At 36.1% G+C, this 26,889-nt stretch overlaps 1 protein-coding gene across 5 annotated transcripts in view; it reads right to left on the bottom strand.

The window, feature by feature from the left end:
* Positions 1-26,889, bottom strand: part of ATP11A (ATPase phospholipid transporting 11A) — a 131,700-nt gene that overhangs the window by 56,372 nt on the left and 48,439 nt on the right. For all 5 annotated transcript variants that reach the window (XM_049834298.1, XM_049834299.1, XM_049834302.1 and 2 more), the window contains exons 2-4: positions 13,769-13,891; positions 2,822-2,911; positions 1,602-1,682 (exon numbers count right to left, since the gene is read on the bottom strand). In XM_049834298.1, the coding sequence (XP_049690255.1) occupies positions 1,602-1,682; positions 2,822-2,911; positions 13,769-13,891 (294 nt within the window). The remainder of the gene's footprint in view (positions 1-1,601; positions 1,683-2,821; positions 2,912-13,768; positions 13,892-26,889) is intronic.

The following is a 26,889-nucleotide window of genomic DNA, read 5'->3' as shown; positions in this document are numbered from 1 at the left end:
TCTACAAGTTTTGAGCTAAAATGAGGAGCAGTCTGACCTAGAAACTGTCTTGATGTTCAACTACTTCTTGGAAGACATTTTTTTGAAGCACGACACGAGAGATCTTTCTTATGCCCACGGAAACTTCTAATTCCTACAAGCGGCCCAGCAAGAGATGCTGAAAATCAAGCTGCTTGCATAGATTTCCCTTTCACATCGACATTCCATTCACTGAAATGAAGGAAAGAAATGGCTGGTCTCTGGACCCAGAGATACAGTGAAGACTAATCCTTGAAAGGGAACTCATTGTGCTACTCGGTTCTTACCCCGATAGCTGTCCTGCAGGAGCAATTATCATTAAATTGGACTGAAGGCAAAAAGCCAAACATGCAACAGAACCACTGTAAAGATCATTATTTGTTACTGTTACTTTAGGAGCCCAGATTTTTAGAAACTACTCTGTGGCTATAGTGAGATAGTACAGTAAATGCAGAAGAGTGTTGTAGGCACCGAATGCAAAGTACTGCTTATAAACTCATTTGCTAGTTCAAATTTAGCAAAACTTTTGATGAATTAACTTAGCAAGGTTTATGCCATATCAGGTCTCCTCTGTCCTCCTGCAGCTGGCCTGAAAATCACAAAGTCAACAAATTCGGCTCTGGCTAAATCAACAGAAGGGCAATCACAAGCTCATTCCTCATTCATTCCTGATCCAGGCCAAATCTGTAATATCAAAAGCTCTGATAATATACAGATCTGATTGTAATATCCCCATATGAATTAAAACATTCTATATTAATCCGAGACACCACTAATTTCAATATGATCCCACCTACATTTAAGTGCTTATGTCAACTGTAGCACTACAGCATTTGGGTAGCAGGTGAAAAACTACATTAATCTTTTTCTTTCCGTAGTACTAACTTGCAAGTGAAATGGCAAACCTGTACAATTCCATAGCTGTATTATGCAATTTGATTTTGACAGAGCAACTTCTGTTAGGATCTTTTATACTCGATGACGTGGCAAAAACTAATTTCTAAAAAATACTTCAATTTTATGGATTAATTTTCACATAAAAAATGAGAGAATACAGTAATATCTGTAGAAAGCACTGCAGCTATCGTTATGAACTGTAGATTACAATCAACATATACTGAAGACTTGAACCAAAAAAGTTTTTATTATCTGTTCATACTGTAAAGGCTAAGGTAAGCTCAAAGGTAAGAGCAGATTTATTTACAAGTTTTTGTAGTTCTTACTAAACTCATTTTCAGTCATTATGGAAAAAAATAATAGGATGTGGACAGCTATTTAGAAACAAACAAAAGTCGAAGTGTGCCGAGTTAACACAAGAATGTAAATGATTCCTTGGAACACAAGGACATAAAAATTATGAAAAAATTCAGAAGCTTATGTTGAATTAGTGAGACATCATCATATAGCGACCAATTCTACTTAAACTACAGAAACAAAAATAAAACTACTCTGTCAGAATTCATCGCAACCATTCTTTAGGCATTGCCTTAAGACAGTCTAACACAAAAAGGCAGGGAAAATTGAAATGCAAACCAAATAATAATGCTCTCTTTAGTTTTACTTTTGCTTGCTAAATTACTTACCTGTTTGATAGCTGTTACGGTGATGACAAATAAAAGTGGAAGTCCACTTGTAACTGGACTAGTAGGTGTATCAATAATTAACTGCAACAAGAGGAACAAATATTTTCTGGTTATATTTTTGTGAATGTAAGTAGTCAATTTTTCAAGCAAGATGTTTCAAGTAATCATTTCACCAATGTTACAAAGCACCACAGAACTTTAATTAAAAAGAACAGTACTTCAATACAGTTTTAAGAATATATACTATATCAACAAAATTTGAAAAATAAGTATATGCTATAATAAGATATAATACTGTATTTAGATCACAGTAACATTCAGATGTTAATGCCTAGAAAAATATTTGCCTGCAAGAGTTTAAGTACCAGACTGGAAAGCTGCAGCTTTGGAGGCAAAATTACTGAGCAGCATTAAAAATTAGCATGGCACTGTTTTTACATGTTATACAATACAGCTGTTCTTATGCATGCAAGGAGTAAATCTTTAAATATTGAGCTGTGGCTTCTGCAATTATAAACAAAGAGGTAGAATCCAGAGAGGGAGTTCAAATGATAAGAAAACCCAAATTGTCCTGGGAATATGCATAGCTTTTCTTGCTGTGCAATCTGGTGTGCAAAATAATACAGCTTTTCACCTAACTTAGTAACATTTTATTGTTTAACACATTTAAGTGATTGTGAAAGACACCTAGAAAGCAGCAAACTAAAGCAGCAAAAAAATCTGAGGTAATAATTACAAACCCAAACATTTATCTACCACCCTACACAAGCATTGTATAAGCATCTGTATTTCAGGTTCTCTAGAGGCTTTGATGACTGCAGTTGGAAAATTTCTGCCAAGGCATCATTGTTATAAAAAACAAAGTATTTCGCAAAATCAACAAAAGTTCATCATCAACATAGTTTATAACAATGGTTTTACTGATCTGGATGTTTGTTTATTACAAAATAAAAATAAAAGTTACACTCATTCTTTTCAATTTTATCAAGAGATGGCTTGCCATCAAACCAGTGATGGTATCAATTTCTCTTTAGGCTAAACTCACATTTACAACTTGGCAATGAAATAAAACTCTTCTTGTCACATCATCAGTGTAGAAGGCTGTCCAGGCTGAACCATTTACCTCTTCAGTCATCAAAACCAGTGCATTTTTAAACCTTTTTCAACTCTTTTGTTTTCAGGAAGAGTCCAGAAATTTATTAAAAATGGGGATAGCTTACCTGAACAAGGAAAATGATCAGAAAATAGAAGTTAGCTATTCTTCTGAATTGCTCAAACAAATTTTTCGGTACAAAGTTCCAAAACGTGTACTGAAAACAAACGCACAGATTATCAGTGTTTGTGAGAGAATTATTATTGGCATTCTATGTTCTAAAAAATAAATAAAAATTTCATAATTCACAATTCAAGATTAAATTAGACAAGAAGCAGGAATATTTTTGATACTTCAATCATTTACTAAAATGGAATCTCAAATGGGCAATCATGTATTTTTGGATTCATATCAATTTTCTGAACTGTGATAATCTTGGTACTAGGGACTGAAATAATCTTTGACTATCGACAATGCTCATTCAGAGATTTAGTTACAGAGCAGTTTATTTAAAGCCACCAATGGATTTTAAAACATCTTAGTCAATTCAAACAGCACTTTTAATTCACTTCTATTTTGTATGCATGACTTGAGGAGGTAGGTGGCACTCAGTTAACTTCGCAGTCGTAGCAAGTTGACCAAATAGAAGTTGTCAGCTCCTCATCTGTTCCTTGGCTTGGACACAAACATACTTCTCCAAATAAACTATAGCAGTGAATAAGAGTAAGTGGCCGCATATTTCTCTACTGATCTTACAAATTATTGAAAGTTTAGTAAAATGACATAAGAAACAGTATATAAAAGTGCAAACAGAAATGCAAAAACTTCAAAGGAAAAAAATTGTATGAATGTGAGAGAGAAAGGACCTTACATCATCTAGCCCCTTCCCCTGTCCTGCAGCAGGTTCAACCATACTTTTTTTTTTTTTTTTTTTTTTTTTTTTTAACACAGCTCTCTCTGTAGCTCCAAAAAAAAAACAACCCCAGACCCAAACCAAAAGAGCAAGGATTGCTTATTGGAACACATGTAAAAACATCAGCTAAAACTGCGTGAAAAGGTGCAAAAAATGGCTCGAGAAAACTAACACTGTATCATCTTATTATCCAAATTATCATTTGACACATAATAAAATGACAACTCCAGTGGAACTTTCATTTCAAAGGAGATGGACTAAGAAGCTTGCTTCTCCTAATTTATTTGCTCTGCTACAAATGCACCTTGTCTCTTCTTGGCAGATTGCACTGATACACAAATTGTGCCATGAGTTAGACATCTTCCAAATTTGGCCCTGAAAGCAAAGACAGCCAGAGCTCTAGAAGGAAAATACCTATATTACATCTGCAGATAAAAAGGATCCTTGAGAAGCATGCCTTAGTCATACATGAAACCCCTATAATGTCATCTTTTTACTTGTTGGGAGTAAAGCCTGGACATGTGCAAGACATAGGAATGACATTTTCTTTTTCTATTATGTGCCAAAAATCAGTATCTATTCTAAATATGCCCTAAGTAAACACTTATCCTGCTTAATAGTTACCTCAATATTAAATCACCTGTGAGCAAGCCAAAACTCAGGCAGGCAGGCATGCAACAGCTGGAAAGTCAAGTGCTCTCATCTTGCAATCAGAATACTTTTCATCAGACTGGAATGCTGCTTGCACTGCCTGCTACCTAGCTACTTGTCTTGGAATTTTGAAAGAGAACGAGTTAGACTTGATTATTTTTCCTTGCACAACAGTCCTGATCGTTCAAAACTGCTGTTGTGATATATGACAATATAAATTCTATTCTAGGATAATAATTTTATATTTTCATCATTAACTTTGATTATAAGGCAAATTAGCTCTGTTTTCTAATCTTATGCATTTATTTTTTTGTGAATCTCTGCCTGCTGAGAAGGAAAAATGAATAGAGGTTTCTGTAAAAAACTTCTGTTTACGTATTTGTTTAGCTCTTTTGATAGAAAAAGTGGTTTTTTCCATGTTAAAGAGTTTTTTTGATCAATAAAATTTGATGATCTATACAAGCTCCCAAAATCACCATTCGTAAAATAAAAACGTAATCTCTTATGCAATAACTTCCTGGTTAAATCTCCTAGAGGGTTATTTGACTAAATGTGTGGTGACAGCATATTATTATCAGACTAGATAGTTAAAACATCTGATTGAGGAAGTCAAGTAATTTAGTTAAAACAACAATCTATTGTTGGGTATTCATCTTTACCCTTAGTATCTGATCCTGCTCATACTCCAACCTCTCTGTTCACTGCTTTCCCTGTCAAGCAGTGGTATTTCCCACAGCTCCACCTTTGGTCAGCAACTCTCTTACCTGAATAAGTGTGAACACCCTGGGAGCAGATCACTTTTATGGTCTGAGAGGTGTTACTTAAAATGGATGCTTCTTTAACACAGAAAACTTCTTAAAACTTTGTTTTCAAACAACCTGACAGACTTTTAGCACTTCATCATACCGGGTTTCAGACATAAAAAGTACACCTTTGTTCTGCCCATTCTTCTTCAAAGGAGAAGTAACAATTTTTGAAGGACTTTAGGCAAGAAAGACAGACCACTAAGATGTCTAGACAGACCTCCTCCTGCCCCAGCCATCAGTAGGTCAGAGCAGTATCTACAAGTGGATGATTAATGTTTAACCACCATAATAATCACTCCCAGGAGAAACAACAGGGTGGCTGCCACTCGGAACAAGATTTGTCTCATGACTGCATTCAAGGCAGTTTCGCTACCCTAGTTAGGCAGGAACAAAATAAAAATCTGTGAAGATAAGACATTAAAAATGAAGATATTAAACACATCAGACTACCGTACCCAGATAGAGAGTTAATACCATCTCTCTTCTTCAGATAATTACTAGTCATGTTCTTCGTAAACTCTGAAAAGCAGTTCATGTATATTTAACTACCTTTTTCACTATAACTCACTTAAAGGCAATAAGGTTATCCCAATAGTTACGCATTTGAAGCTTTTACATTGGGGAAGGCTTCACTAATCTTTTTCAATTGCTGCAAAAGACTTAGAGGCCAGAGCACAGAGGTGCCTTTCGCATACACGAGGCAATACGTCAGACAGCGAGTAGTAGTTACGTATTCATCCAAAAGATGAACGCATTGTGCAAACAGATGCATCTGAAGCACTGTGCAAGGAACTGTAAAATCAGTCTGTCTAGAGTCAAAACAGCATAATTCAAGTAGATTTTCTTCCCATTTATAATCGTAATAGCACCTGCAGTGCTGGTGTATGTGCTCAGACTACTTATGCACACCTCTGCAGTTTTCCTGCTCGTGCCCCTGCTCCATCTCACCAATCCTTGCATCCTCTTTGCTAATGCTGTGTTGCCTCCAGCTCCAACACCTCCAGTCCCATGAATTCAAAACCATAAAGTAGGGTGGTCTTAACCATAGTTTAATTTTTTTAAACACTGTATTTTGACCTTTTCATTTGATAGCTCTATAACAGAATTCTGGCTCACATTTCAAGCTTCTCTTTCTATCTTAAGAGGCAGATATTTTCTTAACTAAAAGGAGAGTTTCTTAAGAGTAATCACTTGACATGAAAAGCTGGAGCTGTAAGAAGAAAGCACTCCACATTGCATTATTGAGTTCGGTCAACACCTGAGTTTCTTACAGCTTATTTGTTTTAAATAGTCACCATCTCTTTTCTAACCTGTTCTGATTTCACTCCTTTCCCTCAACCTTTTTGACTGTTTCTTGTAAATGCTTAAAACTATTCTGACCAAAATATCTATGTTGCTTCTGCAAAATAGAACCCATCTTGAGGATAATAAATTCAGGGAAGAACAGATAAAAGCTGAACTGATTCTGACTGAATCTTGCAGTCACATCTAAGCTATCCAGTGTTTTTCTTTTAAAAGATCAAGACACATAGACAAAACTTGAACATGTCCATTATGGCTTCAGTATTTTTAATATGCAGATTTTTATAGTACCTATCAATTACCAAGAGACAATACATTCTTAAAGCTGCCAGCTTAACAACTGGACTGTATGTGTGCATACACATATATGTACCTAACATTTTATATATAATACCTTATATATTATTATGCTATTGAAACAACCCAAGTATTACAAATGTTACATAAATATAGTTATCCCCCTTCAACAGAGCAGCTGAAAAAGGTCTGATCAAAAGTTTGACAGTTTCCTTAAAATTAGTTTTACTTACAAGTGTTACTTTTTTTTGAAACACAATTTGTCTAACTCTATAATAGAGAACTGGCACAGAAAATTATAGTAAAGGGTGTGAAAAAAAGGAAATCAATCATCAGCTGAAATCCTAAGAACTGAGTCAAGAGTATGGCTTGTCTATCTCAAATGACTTGCTTATAACCACATAGGAAGTTTGTAGCAGAACTGATATGTGTTCTTTGATGTATTAAGTCAGTCTCCACTCTAACTTCTTCATGCAAAAAAAATTCAAACTTCCGTGCTTATATATGACTCAATAAAATTGGAATAGTAATATCCATGAAATTTTGAAAAGCACTTTGCAATGTTTAGGACAATTTGGAATGAATGTAGAAATACACAATTAACTATATGTATCAAAATGCACGCCACCTGCACAGTGTTTATCACTCCTTTGAGGGAGAGACCCCTGTTTCTCTACACCACATGATGTAGGGTGGTTCACATGACAGGGATCACTGTAAGCTTCTGTTACATGTAGGGCTTTGGCACACGGCTAAGAGCCACTTGTACACTCAGAGAGAGTGCAAAAATGAAACTGATTTGGGGAAATCAGTTCAAATGGTGCCTACATATTTGAATGAACAAGCATACATATTTTGTCATAAGGTTCCTTAAAAATAGTTGCTGGTAAAACAGGATTTCTACTACAAAGAAAGAAACCTAATCTGTAGTAGTCCTTGTTCAGCAACTCTCAATCTTACCGAACAGGGGCTATGTCTCCAGGATCTCCTCTGACAAAGATATCCCCCAGCATCTAGAAGATTAACTAATTAAAATGAAAAAAAGAAAAAAAAAGCTTACAGCAAGGATGACTGACTGAAGACAGAAGTCGCTGAGAACATTAGGCAAACAGAAGAAAGTGTGAGAGTGTGTGCTAGAGTGAGCAAGCTGCACTTTCTCATACATAAAGTGAGGAGAATTACAACTGTCCTCCCTGGTGTTGTGTTAGGACCTGCTTGCTTACCTTCCTTTCCTCCACTTCTCTCTCCCTGCATGCAGACTCCACACTGATACGAAAAACTTAAAAACTCTGTTAGGGGCAGTACCAGCAGAGAATAAAAGATCTCTGTTACCCCTGGGCTGAGTCAGGGGAACGGTAGATGGCTTCTCCTGGGAACAGAAGACAGGCTGCAGACTGCCTTTGCCCTGAAAATCCCACCCCGAGAAGGATCATCAAGAGCTAACAGCTCTTCCTTGCTCTCTCTAGGCACTGGCAGCTATCCACGGAAGGAAATTGTATTATCATGCATGGAAGGAGAACTGCACACTCATGCACTTCCCATCCCATCCCAGGTATTGCTGTCCCTGAGCTGGCACCAGACAGAGTCCAACTGGTTCAGAAGCAGTTGAGATTGACTGCCGATCAAGCCCATTTACTCTTCTTCATCGCTAACAGCTCCTGCCTTTTGGCATGGATGGGCAAACCTGACTATTTAACCCTTACAGCACTGGATCTGACCTTCTGCATCAGCCAGTATAGCTGTCAGTCAGTAGATTACCTGGGCACAAGCTGGGAGCTCCATGTTACAGCTGCTTTTAGAGCAGAGCAGTGTGTTCACACTAAAAGGCACACTCAACATTCCCTGCATTAGTAGATGTCCCATATGCATTTGTATCTACACATCCTCCCTGCCCCCCTATGGCATACTACACATACATATATATCAGCTTCACAAACACATGACCATGCTGTTTCCCACTATGGGCTTTGGATGCTTTTTTTGACTTTCAAATATCATTGCTTAGGGCTGTGTTTGAACTTATCTTGAAACTGCTATGTCATGGCCCTAGAGAGGCCAGACAAATCCTTCCAGTTATGAAGGAGAGGTGTGGGACAGCCTAGGTCTCTACCGGGTTCCAAGTGGCTCATCGTGGTAGAAGCATTTTAATATTTCCTTTAGCCTGAGTATTAACATTTCTTCTAAACATGGCAACAAAATGAGAAATCAGAGCCCCCACCAGACCTTGTGTTTTTATGACGACACTACAAGTGAGTGCTGCAGGGAAGAGGTATAGCACAAGGGCATGAATTTCTGCTGGAAGAAACATTTCAACAACATCCACCGAAACATGTCAGAACTACTGAACTTTAACTATTAGTCACTGTGATTGAGATTACTCAAAATTAATTAGATTAGCACTGAAAGTAGCTAAGGCTCCCCTTGCAATTTACAGGATTCTCAACATGCAGCATTATTTCAGGCCATTCTCATACAAATCAGTGTTTGGATTAGTATTTGATAATAAGTCCCAAGGAAACATGCAGACAACAGAAGATAGTATTATTTGTGAAACAAAACCAGCAGCACTTCTGGCCCATGAATAGAGTTGTACACCATTTCCAAGTTATTAGTACTGTTTTGCCATCTAAGTTCACCTAGTTTCTCTAACCCAGCTTTCTCTATGGGTGGCATGGGAAAAAAAAAAAAAAGAAAAATCAGTCCTTGCACAATGCTCCTGGGGTTTCTAAGTTTGTCAGCTGTCTGGCACACTGGGAGGTCTCTGATCTTTCATTCAACAGGCTATTCCTATCCTGGCATCTCTGAAATTTTTGGTTCTTTCTTGTGGTTCATTCTTTACGTTGTCTGTCAAAAGCAGTAAGCAGCTGTAATTAAACATGTTCTTACAGAACTCCATATTGTTGCATCAAAAAAGACTTCGTTTTCTATACGACTTTCCCCTCTGTTCCAGAGACAAATGTACACATCCAATTAGCCTTCAGTTCATTGATTCAGCTAGAACAGGAGATGTAAATCCCTACTTTGTCTACAAATGAATGAGATCCTTGAAGAAGAGCAGGTCTATAAAGATATTGGATCAACATCAGGAAAAGGAATTTGAATGTTAAAAATCATTAACAAATTAATAAAGACCTCAAAATATCAATATGCCGCTGTATAAATCCATAGTTTGCCTATACATTGAATGCTCTATGCATTTCCCCATCTTAAAAACTCTGTATCTGGCTTGGGAAAAGGTACAGCCCAAATCCGAGCAAAGGTATGAACTAGCTTCCACGCAAGCAATTATTGAACAGATTAAAGTTATTCAGCCTGGAAAGGAATATGGTGGAAGATTACTAACAGAATCAAGAAGATAAACAGGGGATAACAGTTGTTCTCAGATTCAAGGACTTGGAACATGAACTGAAATTATTAAGTAGGAGTTTCAAAATGAAGGTTCATAATTTCATTTGACAAACATTTCTACAGTTTAACTGTGCCTTAACTATATATTCTGAAAATTTACATGGCCTCAAAAAGTATTTAAGAAATTCACAGAGGAGCAATCCATTGACGACTTATTAAACACAAAATCATCACTTTTGGCTCACAAATGGCTAAGTCACAGATCAGCAAATACTAAGAGAGCATTCAGAGGAAGTATCACTCTATGCTTAATTGTTCTTGCATTCTTCCCTAGGCAGCTGCTGTTGGTGACAACATACTGTGCCAGATGGACCTTTGGCAATTCTTAACTGGTCAGGCACATCCACGTACTACTACACATGTACAGATAACGCTGTTTAGCATACTGATTGGGATACTGCTGGCACAAAAATATGAAGCTTAGACCTTAAAGAAGTTTCATATTATTTTGTAATTTATCAGTCTTTAAAAAAAACAAAAACAAAACCCAAAACTTTTTGTTATTGTTTCACAAGAAGGAAAAAAGTTGTTTCCCACCAAGTTCTGTTAACTGTTACTGCTGCATAGTTTAACTTACTTTCCTTTTGACGTAGCAGTTCTGCTAATCAGTAAATAGTTCCAAAACGTGAATAATTTTTAAAGAAAAAAGCAAGAAACGTCCCTGCCAATTAAATTACTTTTTATTTCTACTCATTTGAAACATTAGGATTTTCTACCAGCTGATATTTTGCCATACTGCATCACTGTCATATGATAAATTCAATCAAGGGCACACAATAGCTACTTGAAAGGCTAACACCCTCGGCAGCTGAAGTAGCTAAAAGTTAGATCAACATAAGGATCTGCCTTGCAGAAGTGACTGCCTCCAGAACATAAGCAAACTGGATGCACAATGCAAACGACATAAATTTTTGCCTTTTATTATTTCAACACAGCCTTTTGTACTGCTTTGTTAAATTCATTGGTGAATTAACACATCAAATCAAAAGAGCATTTTTGTCTGACCAAGGTCTGTCTAGGTATCATTTTTCACAACCAGGAATATGTCATTAAGCAGACAGAGCATTAACCACATTCCACAGTGACACTGCAATATACAAGAAATATCCCTCTGTACTGAAATCAAGTTATTATCTTGCTGACACCGGGAAACCTCTGGTAAAGCACAGTAAAGTTTACCTTTGGAAGGAAATAATATGAACCTTAGGCTTTCCTAGGTATTTCAAGCTGACATCTTTTTTCAAGGCTTTATGACAGGACATTTGTTAGTACAGCAACATACAGATAGTCTAATTGATGAGGTTTCCTCATGGTTTTAAAATACCCTTTTTAGAAATTCAGTTTGTCTTAAATTGGTAAATTCTGTACTTGGAAGTTCAGAGTTCCTCATCCTTGAAGAGCAATCATATACTTTCTTAAATAAGCATTAAAGACCTATGAAAGCACAGCTGAAAGTTACTGTCTGTCTTACTGATGAAAGACGAAGGAAATATCCTTCATGGTTGAGGTAACATTATACAGTGTACTTGCATGCCTGTATCTTTATTTTACTCTAACAATTATGGATTTCCCATCTTAATTTTGTACATTTGATCATTTTTCAGGAAGCTTACGTCTGTGTTTCCTAGGCTGTGGTAGGTGCCTCTCCAGAGTGTTCATAAGGGAGCAAGTGACAAGGACAAAGTGAAAGGTTAAAAGCTAGTTAGCTTACAGAACCAGAATGAATACAAGTCAAGATGGTGCTTTACCCAGGCTGTTTGGGATGGGGCATGTAAATAACGGTTTACTTTAAAGAAACAGTACAGACAAGACAGCATGGGAAGTTCTCATATAAAGACAACTATCATTAAAACTGAGCCTTCAGCAGTCTAAGGAACTGTTAAATATTACAAAGCATTTATGTGAACTCTGTTCCCTCCTGAAATATCACCACTGTATTTACTTTCACAAAGATTTGTGTTTTACTTTTTAACTGTGAGAATTTTAATCAATAAACAGAAAATTTGAGGAATGTTGTATATATATAAAAATTATTTCTACTAATAAGCTTTCGTTTATGGAAAACTGTGTACAGATACAGCTTTTAACTAAAGAGTTTAACATTTAAAACGTTTAACTGAACAAGCTTTATATCCAAATAAAAACATACTGAAGTCTCTTTTCTGAACTAGTTGAAGTCATACATATTCACTAATTGCTGGAAGGGATCCTCAGCTCAATCCAGACTTAAGTTATACTTAAAAATCTCACTCTGCAAAGCATGGTAACTTGAAACTTCCACTAATTTGATCATCACAAAAAGATGTCAAACATCTTGCAGAATTGAGTAGGATGCTTTTATTTCAAAAAGTATCAGCAGTAACTTCAGTTGCTTTATTCACATACGTCTCAGATGAGATGTACGAGATAAAAAAATTTTAAAAAGTGTCACAGGAGTACAAAGATTTGCATAAAATTTATTTACTCTTCAATAATCCAAAAGGCAATACAAATTAGTATGTAGAGCACAGGATTTCCCACTGCATTAGTTTGACTGTATCCCATCTGGATTATTTACTGCATTACCTTTCAAATGTCCTATCTAATTAAAGATGTCTAGATACTATGCTGTTTGTTATTATACTGTCTTTGAATGATGTACAGAAAGAAGGTAGTAAAAATATTAAAGGTAGTAAAATACAAAATTTCACAAAAAGTTAGAAACAGTTTGAGAAAAGTGTGGATTTTATTATAGCTTTGCCATTATACAAGTGGATGGCACGTGTTCAGATCCACAAAGGTAAGCACTCAGTTCCTTGAGATCACAATGCTACTAAGGTTCTTAAAATGAGTCTGTGGATCTGAGCCACTGTTCAAACAGAAATTTTCCCAGTAGAGGAGCTATTCTTTCAAATTCATTATTTTGTAATTGGTTGAAGGTATGTGCTTATGAAGATTAAAATCTAAGCACATTAAAAACTTGAAGTTCTTGGGGTGTCAGCCATTCAATAAGCTGCAAATGTTCAGTCTTACATGCCATTGCAGTACAAACCTTTGGCTAAAGCAAGCCAGCCAGTCTAAATAGGTGGAGAGTACCAACAACCCAACTGCTCACAGAAAGCTGCTGAAACTTATGGAAAGATTTAATAGTTGAAGTGAGGGATAACTGGAAGGTTTCTAAAGGGCACAAAGGTATCACAATAACAAGAGTTTATGAATGATTCACATGTACCCATATAACAAAATTATTTCTATGGGTTTTTGTCAGTATGAGCTTTTGAAGGGAATGGCAATGTTATTGTGGAGATAGCTTCATTTGTTGAGCACTTACATTGATCATACTATTTCTAGTACTTTGAGATATTACTTTCGATTGCAAAGGATGCAGTCTTCCCTTGGGAAGATTTTCTTTAGTCCAGGGTTGCCCCAAATGAAAATTGCTTTCTTACTCCTTTGTGGCAAAGCACAGCATAACTCTAAGACTTTACTATGTACTAGAGTAAACGCTGGAGAAGTCATTTTATTCCTGTTCACATTAGAGGCAATTTGGCAATTAGTTTTTGTGGAAGAAACTTGATACCTTCATTTTACCTTTGCCAGTCATGGTAAAGGAGAAAAATGTAGGAATTATAGGAAGAAAATCTTGAAGGAAATAAATGAACGCACAAAGAATGACTGAAGCTGATTTATGTAGATGAATGAAAGAAAATACTACTACCTTTGATGAGACTATTCGGTTATCTGGAAATCTCTGTGGAATGTACGCTTCAGCGCCTGGAGGTGGTTCACGATGCCCAACATAAATAGTCCGACTGTCCACCCAATTCTCTTCTCCAGCACACTACGGGGGGAAAAACAGCCATCATGTCAGTTCACTCATTACTTCTGCAGTAAGATGAGTCACACACCAAATTAACTAATCATGTGTCCGATCATCAACACATACATATCCATAAGCGCGTGACCCCTCACACTTCTCTGTATAATCTCAAGACCACTAAAACTAAGTCAATTGCCAAAACCCTGCCTCAATTGCACTGCACTTTCCCTTCGGACAGGCTGAAGGCGTTGGGGTTGTTCACCCTGCAGAAGAGAAGGCTCCAGGGAGACCTTAGAGGAGCTTTGCTGTACTTAAAGGGGACCTACAAGAAAGCCAGAGAGGGACTACTTACAAGGGCATATAGTGATAGGACAAGGGGTAACGGCTTTAAACTGAAAGAGGGAAGATTCAGATTACATGTAAGGAAGAAATTCTTGCCTCCAAGGGCGGCGAGGCAGTGGAACAGGTTGCCCAAAGACGCTGTGGATGCCCCATCCCTGGAAGTGTCCAAAGCCAGGTTGGATGGGGCTTGGAGCAACCTGGTCTGGTGGAAGGTGTCCCTGCCCATGGCAGGGGGGTTGGAACTAGATGGTCTTTAAGGTCACTTCCAACCCAAACCATTCTGTAATTACAAATGAAAGGGAATCCATGAAAACTACTATTCTGACTTCTTTATTTTCTAACTGAAAGAAGAAAAATGGCTTAAGATTTTCTCAGTCAAATTAGATATTTAGTAAGTGTTTACACAGTTGCTACTCATTTTACCACTGATAAGAGACAGTGGTAATTAAAATGTTTATATATATAACAAAATTCATCCCATTTTTAAGACTAGCCAGCCATAACTTTGTATTTTATTTGAAGCAAAGTGAAACTCTGTGTTCTCTGAAATACTAGTAATAACAATTTCCCCAGACACAAACAAGCTTAGGGACTCAGACTGCCAGGAAAAGACCTCAGCTTTTCAACTCAGATTCCTTGATCTTTAATGAAAGCTGTGTCTGCAAGTAGAAGAAAAAAGTAGGTGAGCCAAAGTAAAATGTTCATATATTCACATCACGAAATTCCACCACAGATACAAATTGTCCAAAATTAGCACTTTTATCTGTCAATTCACTGTAAAAAAAAGTACAAATCACTGTAGAAAAGTATTTATGTAAAAACAGAAGGATCAAATTTTTTTATTATTTCAAAATATTTTTTTAGGGACTTGGATTACAAAATGCTCATCCCTTAGTCAACAGTCTTATATTTTTCATATGGTAGATGGGAATTAATTTGGCAAGTACAGAACACATTCCTAATACTTTGTCCCACATAGAGAAGCCCAGACATCAGCTCTTTTAACATCATCATTAGGTCAAGTCAGGAGTAATTTAAATATTTAAATATGTAATCAATTTAAACTGAAAACCTCTGCTTTATGTTGTAATGATGCATTTACATATACTTCCATTAAGTATGTTACAGAAAAGAAGCTTCCATCTACCTTCAACAGCTACATCTATTCAGTATATTAAATATGTCCTCAAAGTGCTCCTGGGCACTGGTGCTTGATTGCCTGTCTCTAAGGGCAAACTCTCAGACAGATACTTAGCAAACTAACACCAAACAAATACCAGGAGCAGTTTGGTAGTTAACACAGCCAAAGCATCCCTCCCCAAAGCAGCTGCATGGAGCTGTGCAGTTCTTAAAAATAAAAGAGAGTTTAATCACATAGATGTGGTATCTTCTTTTCTAGCTGGTCTTGCTGTCAATAGTTCTGGGCCCACTTACTTTACTAGTACAGACATGGCTAATAAGTCTAAAATAAAATTTAGTTCTCAAACTTAAGAAAATATTCACCCTAATATTTCCTTCATTGGTTCGTTTCTGTATGATTATTCCACTGCCTTAAGTGCAACAAAGGCAAAAGAACAAACATTCAACAAATTATTGTTGAAATATACATATAAAATCTTGCAATACTCTGAAAACCTGGAGCAGTTAAGCTTATAAAATAATTACCTATGCAGTGTGCGTGACTTCCTTGCGGGTGGGCAAGAACAACAAAATTAGCAAAAGAAAGCCTATTGAACTCAGACTACCTACCACAAAATAGCTGAGGAGTCATGAAGTAAAATGTAAAGTGAAGTAAGAGGCCTAAAGAAAAGCAATTTCTGCTGTCCCAGACATTTATACTAGAACTAGTTAAGTTCTTGCACATTACAGGAAAATGAAGGCATTACGTTCAGAAGCTACCAAAGGCCAAAATTACAAAACTAGGCATAAAACTAAAAATAAAAGTAACCTCAAAGTTCTTAGCCATTTTAATATGTTATTCAATATTCAATAACTTGAAAGGGTCACTTTATTCTATGAAAACAAACTACTTATAAAGGAAGTAAAAGCAACAGCTATTCATAAGACACATCAATAGCACACCTTATGCTAAACTGCGTGACTATCCCTGACTCAGTGGGAGTACGCATACAACATTTCTCACATGTCAGATCCCTCCAGTATGGGCCTCAAATTAGGACGTGGGTTAGTTGAAAAATTACGCTGATTTTCCAGTCAGACAACTCATCCCATATCATTGATAGGACTTGTCACAACTCAAAAGCAAATTGCCATTCAGCCCGCTTCTGAAGATCAGGTAGGATTCTTTCAGCAAGCCAAAATATTTTAGAAGTAAAGCAATGAAAATGTTTCCATATTCCACCTTCCTTCTATGCCAAGAACAAAATGTGGTAACTGTTATCATTTTATTGGAACACAATATACTTTACCTTGTCAGTGCACTTGAATGTACAATGCACAGAAATGATTTATTGACACTTGTGCCAAGTAATACTCCTAGAAATGCAAGAGAGTGTGAGATATTCCCAAGCAGTAGATTAAATTGTACAATGTCTATTAATTTTTCATTAGAAAGGACATTCCAGACATAAAAGCAACACAAAGATTACTCCTGATACACTCAAGTGCCTGCCTGAGTTCAGAGACAGTTGCATAAAGGGCTAATGGGAATTCAACATGTGCCTTTGAACATCAAGAAGAAATCCCTCAGCTTCTCCTTCCCTCTACACCACCCCAGCCTGCTAATTCATCTTTTATGTTTATTATGAACCACTCTAAGACAGCTCGACAAGGGTATTATTAGTTAAAAAAAAGTGGGTTTTTTAAGTTTCACAGCATAAACTTATCTTTATCATGATGCAGTTAAAGAAGTCCCCTGTGAAATTACCTATCAAGCTAGGAGTACAAGACAGAGCTCTAAACAGCATTCTCCTGAATTACTACCAGTTTTTAAAGGTCCGATGGCCCTAGAGTATTGTGTTAACACCAAGTAAACCAACTTAATGTCACAACTTGGAATTTGTATCCCTAAAGAAAGGCTTTATAAAATTTACTTTAAGAATGGATATAAAAATCAAGACAATATCTTCCATTAGCTTAATTGGATCTGGTTTTATCATGAATTGATAAATTCACCACAAAAGTACAAAACAATATCTAACTTAATTTTTACTATCTGCTAGCACAGAACATTTTATATATATACTTTACTAACTTAATTCAACAGCTTCAAAGCCCCAAAACATTCACAGTCCAAGCATAAAAATTTAGCAGGGAAAAGGAAAGGCTATGTTTTTCAGTGAGGTAAAAGTGCAATGCAAAAAGTAGCATGCATTATTCAGTACGACCACAAGGAAACTCACTTGCATGAAGCAGAGAAAGATGCTTTCAGGTAAACAGCACTAAGTCAGGACGCACACCACAAAAAAATCAAAACACACCGACTGAATGTCTGGTAATGCTAACCTACAAAGCCAAACACATTGATCCAACATTTCTTTTAATGTTCAGGTATTGCACATGAGAGATTATTTACAGAATGACACGAGGGTAACTGAAAAAAGCAATCTGATGCTGCTGCCAGAGCAATGAACTACATTCACTTTTTTTTTCCACTTCTATTACTTAAACCCATTAAGGATATGTCCAAGAAACCATAAATAAACCTTAGCATTATCTGCTTCTATTTATAGTCTAAAGCTCAATGTACCGAGACCTAGTTTTATTGGCACATCAATGAAGAAGCGTTACTTAGCTTTTACTCCTTCAAGCAGGGTCAGCAATACAGAACGCAAAGACCAGCAAAAGACTAAATCATCTTTACATAACACTAGAGCCAGTTAACAGGATTATACCTTAACACATGTATGAGATCAAATACTCATGCAGTATACTTGTTTTTCTGCTTTAAAAATCAAACTGAAACTAGCTTGAGATTCACCTTCATGCTACTCTGATAATTTTTACCTAATTTTAATAAAAATATATTATCTGAAAAGACAAGGGGGTTAGTATTCAACAGGTGACAGTAAAAGGATGATAGGAAGATGCTAGCAGTAGCTCCTAGAAAAGTAACTGACCTTGAAAGACTCCAAGTCTTGACATTTTCCGAATCTCCACTTGAACTAGTAATTTGGGCTTAATTAGTAGCAACAATCTTCGGTTCAAAATTATATTCTCTCTCCAAATAATGTAAACACAAACACTACTAAAATAAGTTAATATGCATTAAGTACAGCTGAAAAATCAGCTAAATCTGCCCTGGCCAGGCTGTGAGTACACTTTATTGAACAATATTCTCTCCTACTTTTTTGCTAAATGCTTTCTCAGAGAGTCATAAATGCACAGTGTACACTAACCACAATTTTGACAGCAGTGAATTCTCAGCATCAGCTATAGCCTTGTTCACCCAGGTTGTACCTCAAGTTTTTCCACACAGAAATACTTTACGCCCACAAAGGCAGGCTTTGACAACAGCCTGGTGTTTCAATAAAGCATTACTATTTCATCTCAATAAAGTAATTAGCACCATTGTTGAAATTGCACACTGAACACACAGCTGCTTGATCACTTTGGAGTTTTAGGGTAACAGATACTGACAAGCTATTATCACTCAAAATCCACATAAAGAACTAATGGTGCACAGTGTGAAAAAACTTTCGCATATAGAATATTTTGCTCACATCTAGTTGGATATGTTACAACAGCTCTCCACTAAAAATGCCCTCCATTTCTAATTTTTCATTCAGTGGAGAAACAACTCTCAGGAAGCTGTAATTCACTAAAGCAAAAAAAAAAAAAAAAGGAACTCATTTTCCTTTCTAGTATCTTAAGCAAACCATCTTCTTTATTTATCATACACTATTCACAAAACCATGACATTATACAATCTCATCTTCATTTGTCAAATGTACCAAGTACCTGTTCTTTTACATTTGACTCAGCACCGTTCCGTAGGTAAATGTGCAGTCATCTCCCTATGTAAACAACGGTGCAGTGTGCAAATTTTTACTTAACTTCTCCAAATCCAATCAAATCCACTGTCCTTTTAAAGGTAGATCTGATCTATAAATCATGAAAAGGAGAATCCCTCTAAAGAAATAATAATAATTTAAAAATCTACATTTCCTGTAATTGCTAGCCAGTAAAAGAGGTTAAGAATTTAAATAGCCTGCTTTGCAAAAGAGTCTTATGATTTTACATGTATTTCTTTGTGGAGATAAACAGTGAAATTCCCAACCACTTAAAGGATCTTAGTAAGATTTTAAATGTTCGGCAAACTCACTAAGACCTATATAGAGCAATTAAGATTTATGTTTTGTTCACAGCACTGTATCAGCCCTCCATGTGAATGAACCTAGCTCAGAATAAAGAGTAAATATAACTTTACAAGCTATTAAGATTGGTTTTATATGTTTCATATGAATATAGAATGGTACAGATAAAAATATCTCAAACATATAATTATCAGATAAAGTCCCTATCAAGTTTTATAATCTGAAAGAGGACTACATCAATATTAGGTATCATAAACAGAAAGTAAATTATTTCATGGACATATAAGCCATATGGACATATGCCATTAAACCACTAATTTAATGGAATAACAAAATGCAGCACTTCAGAGGCAACCACCAAAAAACCCAACAACAACAAAAAAACCCACCAAACAAACCAAAACACACAAAAAAACAACAACAACAAAACCCACACCACCAGAACAACTCCCTCTCAGAAACTCCTATGACTAACACAATTCCTATGGGAGATGTCACTGTCATGGGATCTGGTGCCTTATACTGTTGCTACAGAATATTTACGACTCCATTTCTTTTTAGCAAACACATTTTAAGTCCTTGCATGGAGATCTTTCACCAGAAGTAACACTTGAAGATAAAACTCTCCCAATGCAATTGCCTACAAAACACACAATAGTGGACACAAGTATATGCAGAAGGAGAAGAAAGGGAAGATGATAAACATTCTTTGACTTTGATTAGGTTACTTTATTTATTCATCTCAAGTAAGAGATGTGATTAGAAGCAAAGGTCAGTATATCTTAACTACAGAAAATTGTGCTAGGTCCAGTAAATTTCCTGACCAAGCCATACCTACAGCATTTGATGGATCCTGGTTTTCTGATCCTTCTTCCCATCTCCTGCAAGGGCCTTATGCATGCAGGCAGAAGAGGAAATGGTTTTCATAGCTATGGGCTGCATAAAGTTTTGTGACATTGCTTGAAGCTGGAAAGAGGAAATGCAGAAATATGGCGATGGAATCATATAAAGTTCTGCAATTCACACTGGTTCGAACAAACATTCTGACACAACAGCACATATTCTAGTTACTGTAAAATACCCAACATTCCTGTATATGTACTGAAATTTATCTCAGCCTTCCAGTTCATGCCTCCTTGAGCACTGTACTCAGAATAAAAGGTTTCTGAAGCTATCCTAATACAGTTATATTCCAATCATGTCACATCAGTTTGCACAGACATTCTAATATAGAGAACTTTAGCCTAGAAATCAGAAAGGATAACTGTCTACAGAGCACCACCTTTAACTGAATTCCACATACTCTATACTTGAGTGAATCATTCAACTTCATGGATGACAAGGCCAGTGATCTGTGTTCCTCCTAAAAAAAGTTACATAAATCTTTGTTTCAAATACATAAAAACGAACCCAAGTTATTCAAGCAAGATTAAGATCTTCCATAAATGGTCAATTTGAACTCTAAATACTGTTGACATACTGGCCCATTTGGTATAGCTATTTGTGACGCTTATGCTTTCTATTAAAGAGATAGAATCTTGTTTAGTTTCCCTATTTCCATGAAAAGTAGTGATAAAAGCAATACAGATAAAAGTCTCCTATTCCTTTCACACATGCTATCTTCAATCAATTTCAAAGAATCACTGGGATGATGGTAAAAAGGTAGATCTGTGAAATACATGAGTTACCAGACAGGTGGAAAAATGTTTTCACTTCTTTTCCTTCCTCCCACTATACCAGGTCTGACACATTTTGCTCCTTGCTGCCAGTGAGACAGGAGACAGTGTGCCTCCTTGCATGTCTCCCCAGTACCAGGCAAGAAGAACTGCTACATGGAAATCCTTTCAAGAGTGTCCCACTTGCAATTAGAAAGGCAAATAAGAAACAAACGATACTGCAAATAGAATTGATAAGAGAAGCTAGAAGGGAAAGTGTCACATAAGTCACAAGATATTTGACAGCCTTAGCACTTAAATTAATTATAAATCAAGTTTATATCTAAGCAGCTCCAGACCAACAGCTAAAATCAAGGTTTGTAGAGAAAATTTACAGCTTCCTTAAGTGCTAACAGAAGCTGCAAAACTACATGAGCAATTTTATTTCTTGCAAGGCAACTAAACTCCACTAAGATCTGCACGCAGTGCCAGTCAAACTCAGAGTATCTGTAAAGATACTTTTGAAGACAGAAACTTGTAAAGACAGACCTGTACATATACTTCAGAATGCAGGCATTTTTTTACTCTCTAGTTGCCAGGAAATACTTCTTTTTCCAGTAATTCATCAGGAAACATTCTAAAGAGATCAAAATTTTTATGTCAGAAAATTAACCGAAATTTAAAAAAAAAAAATTTTTACAGATGCTAAAGAAACAGGAGGATGGAGGGAGGCAAGCAGCAGATTGTTTTCATTCATTCAAAAATAAGTAATGAAAACACAGATACACCATACTATTTCTTTTATATGAAGATACTAAATGATTACAAAAAATAAATCAAGCAAAAATACCTGCTGTCTATCTTTTCAAAAGCACACTTTAATGCATATAGAGACAATATGCATTGACAAGATTGACAAAATCAGATGCAACTAAAAGTTATTCTTAAGTGGTGTTCTTCGAGGAGCTTCAGGTTATTCAAAAGGGGACATATTCTAAAAATATGCTTTAAATTCAGAGCAGCAAATTACTCTACCAACAGCCTTCACGTGGATATGATCAGACCTGGCCAGCAACATCTTCTACAAGGATTTTAACAAACAATGAACCTAATATTCAATTTATTTGCCTATCTTCTCTCAGAAGTGCTGCTCTTCAAGAAAGCACTAAACAAATCTCTATTTTTGTACTACACCTACCCTACCTGCAACATGGTGGCAGTCTTGCCAGACCCTCAGGTCAAAAGCACCCTGTGACTACACCTAAATGAAAAAAGCAAGGGGAAGAGTCAAATTTCTGGCCTGCATTCCAGAACAAAGACAGTTAAAAGATATGGGCTTTCATATGATCTTTATACTTAGCACAAGGGCTGTCAAAATGTCTCACCTATATGTTAGCCAGTTTCTAAATTGTTCAGGTGAACCATGAAAAAAAAGTTAACTATTGCACTCTGCAGTCCACTGACACACAGCTGAGCAGCAGACCTCTCTATTCCTATTTTCACTAAAGAAATAGCATGCGGTTTTCCCACCAAGAAAATGTCTTCATTCTTCCTTGTTAACCCTTGTCATCACATTTAAATCTATAACACAAGTTCACTGCAAGAAGTAACTACTCACCATCTTGATGGTCAGTTCTTGTTAGAGTTTAAAAGGATTTTCATTCTTAAGTGGATACAAAGCTAGTGAAACTGTGATTCTGGCAGAGAGAAGGTAGGACTACTTTGTGGTATCATCATATATTCGAAAAAGTCTAAAAATTTTTAGAATGCTGGTCTTACAGGCCACTAACTCAGTGGCCAATGAACATCCAAATGTTGTTACATGAACTGTTCCATCCATAGTAATCTAGGGCTTTAGTCCTTACATTATATATTTGTACTAGAGATTCACCAAAATATTTATTGTAAACTCACTTATATCTCTATATATCTTTACATATTTATCTATTTATACTTAACTGATACTGAACTACAGTTTCTTAATGAACAGTGACTTCCAACAACTTTGGGGTTTGTTTTTTTTCTACACAAAGACGAATTAAAAAACCAAGCTTCCCAGTGTATGTCTGTAGCTATGCTACCATACATACTTGAAGTCAGGCTGCAGCCTTATCAGGAGCAAATACCCCAAGAAAAATGAGAGAGAGAAAACAAACTATCATATGGGTGCTGCAAAAAGCAGTACAACTAATGTAGTTACTACCTGTTAGTCTTCCACACCTCTAAGAAGAAACATCAGCAAAATAGCAGGTGTCCTGTTTTGACAAATTTTAAAATCAAGATCTTGCTCACTTACTCCAGTCCCCAACTTATTCCCCCAGATTAAGGCCAGACTGTATTGGTCTACATAACTACCCACAAAAGTAAACACGTAAGGTACAAATGACACGCTTCCTCTGCATTACTGGTAAATTTATCAACAGCCTAGAAGCCCTGGCACTAGTCAAAATGACAATGTTAATAGTCAAATTTATCCTATGAGTAATTATATTTTGCCATATTCCCTGCAAAGTAACTTGCAAATTATATATCTCTCTTTTATTTGTAATCGGTTTTGAGAGCTATTTAAAAAGTCACATTATAATCCCAGCATACCTATACTTCAACTTAAAGAAATTCTGTATTTATAGCTCCAAAATAACTTGGCTGTTCAGATTAACTGATTAATTATATATCATTAGAAGCTACCTAGCGTTTTCCTTCACCTCCTTACTTCTTACTGTGCTCTGGCACTAAATCCCATGTTATGCAAATTCAGTTTGGTGAATACCAACACAGACACATACACACTTTGATATGAGAAAGGACCCTAACTGCAGTTGCTTATAAAGATTAACAAAACATTTATTTGGAGCTGTTTGTAAAAACTTACTTTCAACAAACTTCAAACTCCTACACAATTATGCAATAGTATTCCAATACAGCTCTGGCACACTAAAGGAATTTAAAATATTAACCTATTAATTCTTCCAACACTGCAAAGCAAAGCCATATGTTGAAGTATTTGAGGGAAAAGGCCATGTGCCAATTCAAGTAAGAGCTCACAAATTGTATTCACGGTTTTACCTACTATCATACGAGTGTTGCTGATGAAATACGCCATTCAATCCCCATACATAATAGTGAAGATCTCTTAAATTTTCCAAAAGTAGCAGGCATCAGGATCATAAAGCTGACTTCAGGTAAAATCTGTACTGATGAAAACCAAGAGTTTTAAACTTATAAAATGGTACGAAGGACATTTATTACCTTTGAGTGTTCGTGTCAGGAGCATGAATACACCTACTCATGATGCATAAAAAGCTTTATGACACCAATAACCACAAGATTTTAGAATCCCTTTTGTTTCCACTGCACTTGAGGAACATGAATTCCAGAAAGATTAAATATTACTTGACGATTCCTTTGATGTAATGAGCTTTTTAATATTTACTTTTATTCTCAAAGAACAGATTTAAGGATTTGCAACTGAACAATATGAACTACAATAAATATTTCACAACTACTTACTTTTATAAACCTCAAAAGATTTATTTCAAGAACACTTCTACAGTAACCAAATATTTAAAGTAAACTCTAACAGCATTTGCTACTATTAGTTGTATTTTAAAAGTTAGATATTCATACAAAATTATTTTACATTACAGCTATTTCCTTTGTCATATATAGTCTCAGAAAAATGTAAACAACATTTCAAAAAAATTAGTCACAATACAAAATAAATAAATGAAATTGACTAGTCAGAATCTAGTGCCAGTTGCTATTCAAAAAAATCTAAATCATCCAGAACATATATTATACAAGCAATTAAATAGCAAACTTCAGAAACCAAAACAGCCAATGCTTAGCAGTCAAAAACTGTGAGAAGGAAGTTGCATAATTAAACTCTTTAGCAACTAAATTAAGAGCAACTGCAATACTGAACTAGTCACCGAACAAGACAGGACACTGGAAATCAAGGATAGATTTTGGTGTTTACTATCTTAAATAGTTCAGCGAAGACTGGGTGAAGTTTCAAACAAAATATCATTAATAACTCAGAGGGAACTTCTCCTGATATAACAAAGGTGAGGAACACTTAAATAAAACACTCTTTTTCCAACATACATTCAGTGACCTGTGTTAATCCACAATGTCTGGCCATCCTGAGTAGACATTCCATACTTCTAAAGTACGATTAATGAAAGCATTAAGGATAGCCAGGGAACTCATAGTCAGGTCAACACAGTACGCCCAACACATCTGAAGTCAAGTTCCAGTATACTCAGTACAGTGTCAATGACCGTTGCTTGATCAGAAGTAGAGAAGGTACAAATCAATTTATTTTAGTAAAAACCATAGCTACTTCCCAATTTAAAATGTAAATCACACACTCCAGCATTTATCTACAGCTCAGCAAGCAAGGTCCTAAATAATGCTATGAGACTGGTATCAATGTAACTACAGAACACAGGGAACATGCTTTTGAAAGCTTTCAATGCTCCACGTACCTCCTTTTATTTTTAAGTGGAAGAAGAAATGTCCACATTCCACTTTAATGTATCAAAACTGTTCTGTGTCCTTCATGCAGGAAAGCAAAGACATTTTTAAAGAAAGATTTTTCTATCAAGTCTAGAACTGTACTGTACATTGAGATTAATATATTCTGAGCTGCAATGATTTCTATAATAAAGGCAGAGAGGGTTATGTAGCTTTGTCTGGGATGAGACGATAAGTGTAATCTCAACCTCCACATGTCTGCCATTCAGTGATACAGAAAAGGTTAAACAACCTTTTGAGATTGCAGGTTTCTATTCAGCAGCAAAAGCATACATAAAAAACACAAGAGAAGGCACCTACTTCCAGGCTTTGATTTACTGCTGTGATTTCTTTGATGTGGGGAGGGATGGACGCGAGCAGTTACAATACATCACCCCCTAAAAACAGCTTGTGATGGGATGGTCTCTCTTTGCCATAAAACTCTCTCTCAGGACTCTAGCAATCTAAAAAATTCCGCCTTTTATCCCCTTAGGCAAGCACACCCCACAGCATTAACTTACAGCTTTAATAAGTTGATGAACTACTCCCTAAAGAAATGTTTCTCAAGCTTCGAAGGCTGATCTGCCATCCTTTCCCAACAATAAGCAGGGGGGTGGGGTGGGGTGGGGGGGGGGTGGGGAGAAAAAATTCTAAACATTTTATTCTCAATAGAAGACCACAAAGAAAACCAACATTAGCCAAGACTAGCTTACAGAAGGTTGACAGTCTCCCATACCCCACATATTGGGAACCCCTACCCTACCTAAATTCCCAGTACAAAGTACATGCTGGCAGGAAACACCTTTATTTAGCAAACTTCAAAAAGCACTTATGTACTCGAGGACATCGCAGGCCCTACAGGCCCTTCAAAAACCAAGCTGAGAATATCAGGCTTGTGGATAGCCTCTAAGACAGATTATCTTAGGAAAAAAATAATTCATCTTTAAATAGGAGGATACCTGAGAGGTATTACTTCAGCTGAACAAGTATCAAAAAAACCTTTAGACCAGAATCATCAGTATTATCTATTTTAATCTTCTGTGTATGACAGGCTAAAAAACCTACAAACTGAGACAGCTAGGTAATCATAAAAATGGAAAAATAATTAATATTTTTCTCCTTTTGCAACATTTTGTTGTATTTAAAATGTATACACATATTAAGAAATGGAATTATTACAACAGCAAGGAAAAGACTTTTAATAGATTGTTTCCTTTTTTAGTGTTAT

Source organism: Accipiter gentilis, chromosome 31 (genome assembly GCF_929443795.1).
Source record: "Accipiter gentilis chromosome 31, bAccGen1.1, whole genome shotgun sequence".
NCBI classification, from domain to species: Eukaryota; Metazoa; Chordata; class Aves; order Accipitriformes; family Accipitridae; genus Astur; species Astur gentilis.
This window is presented reverse-complemented; position numbering and strand designations above follow the sequence as displayed.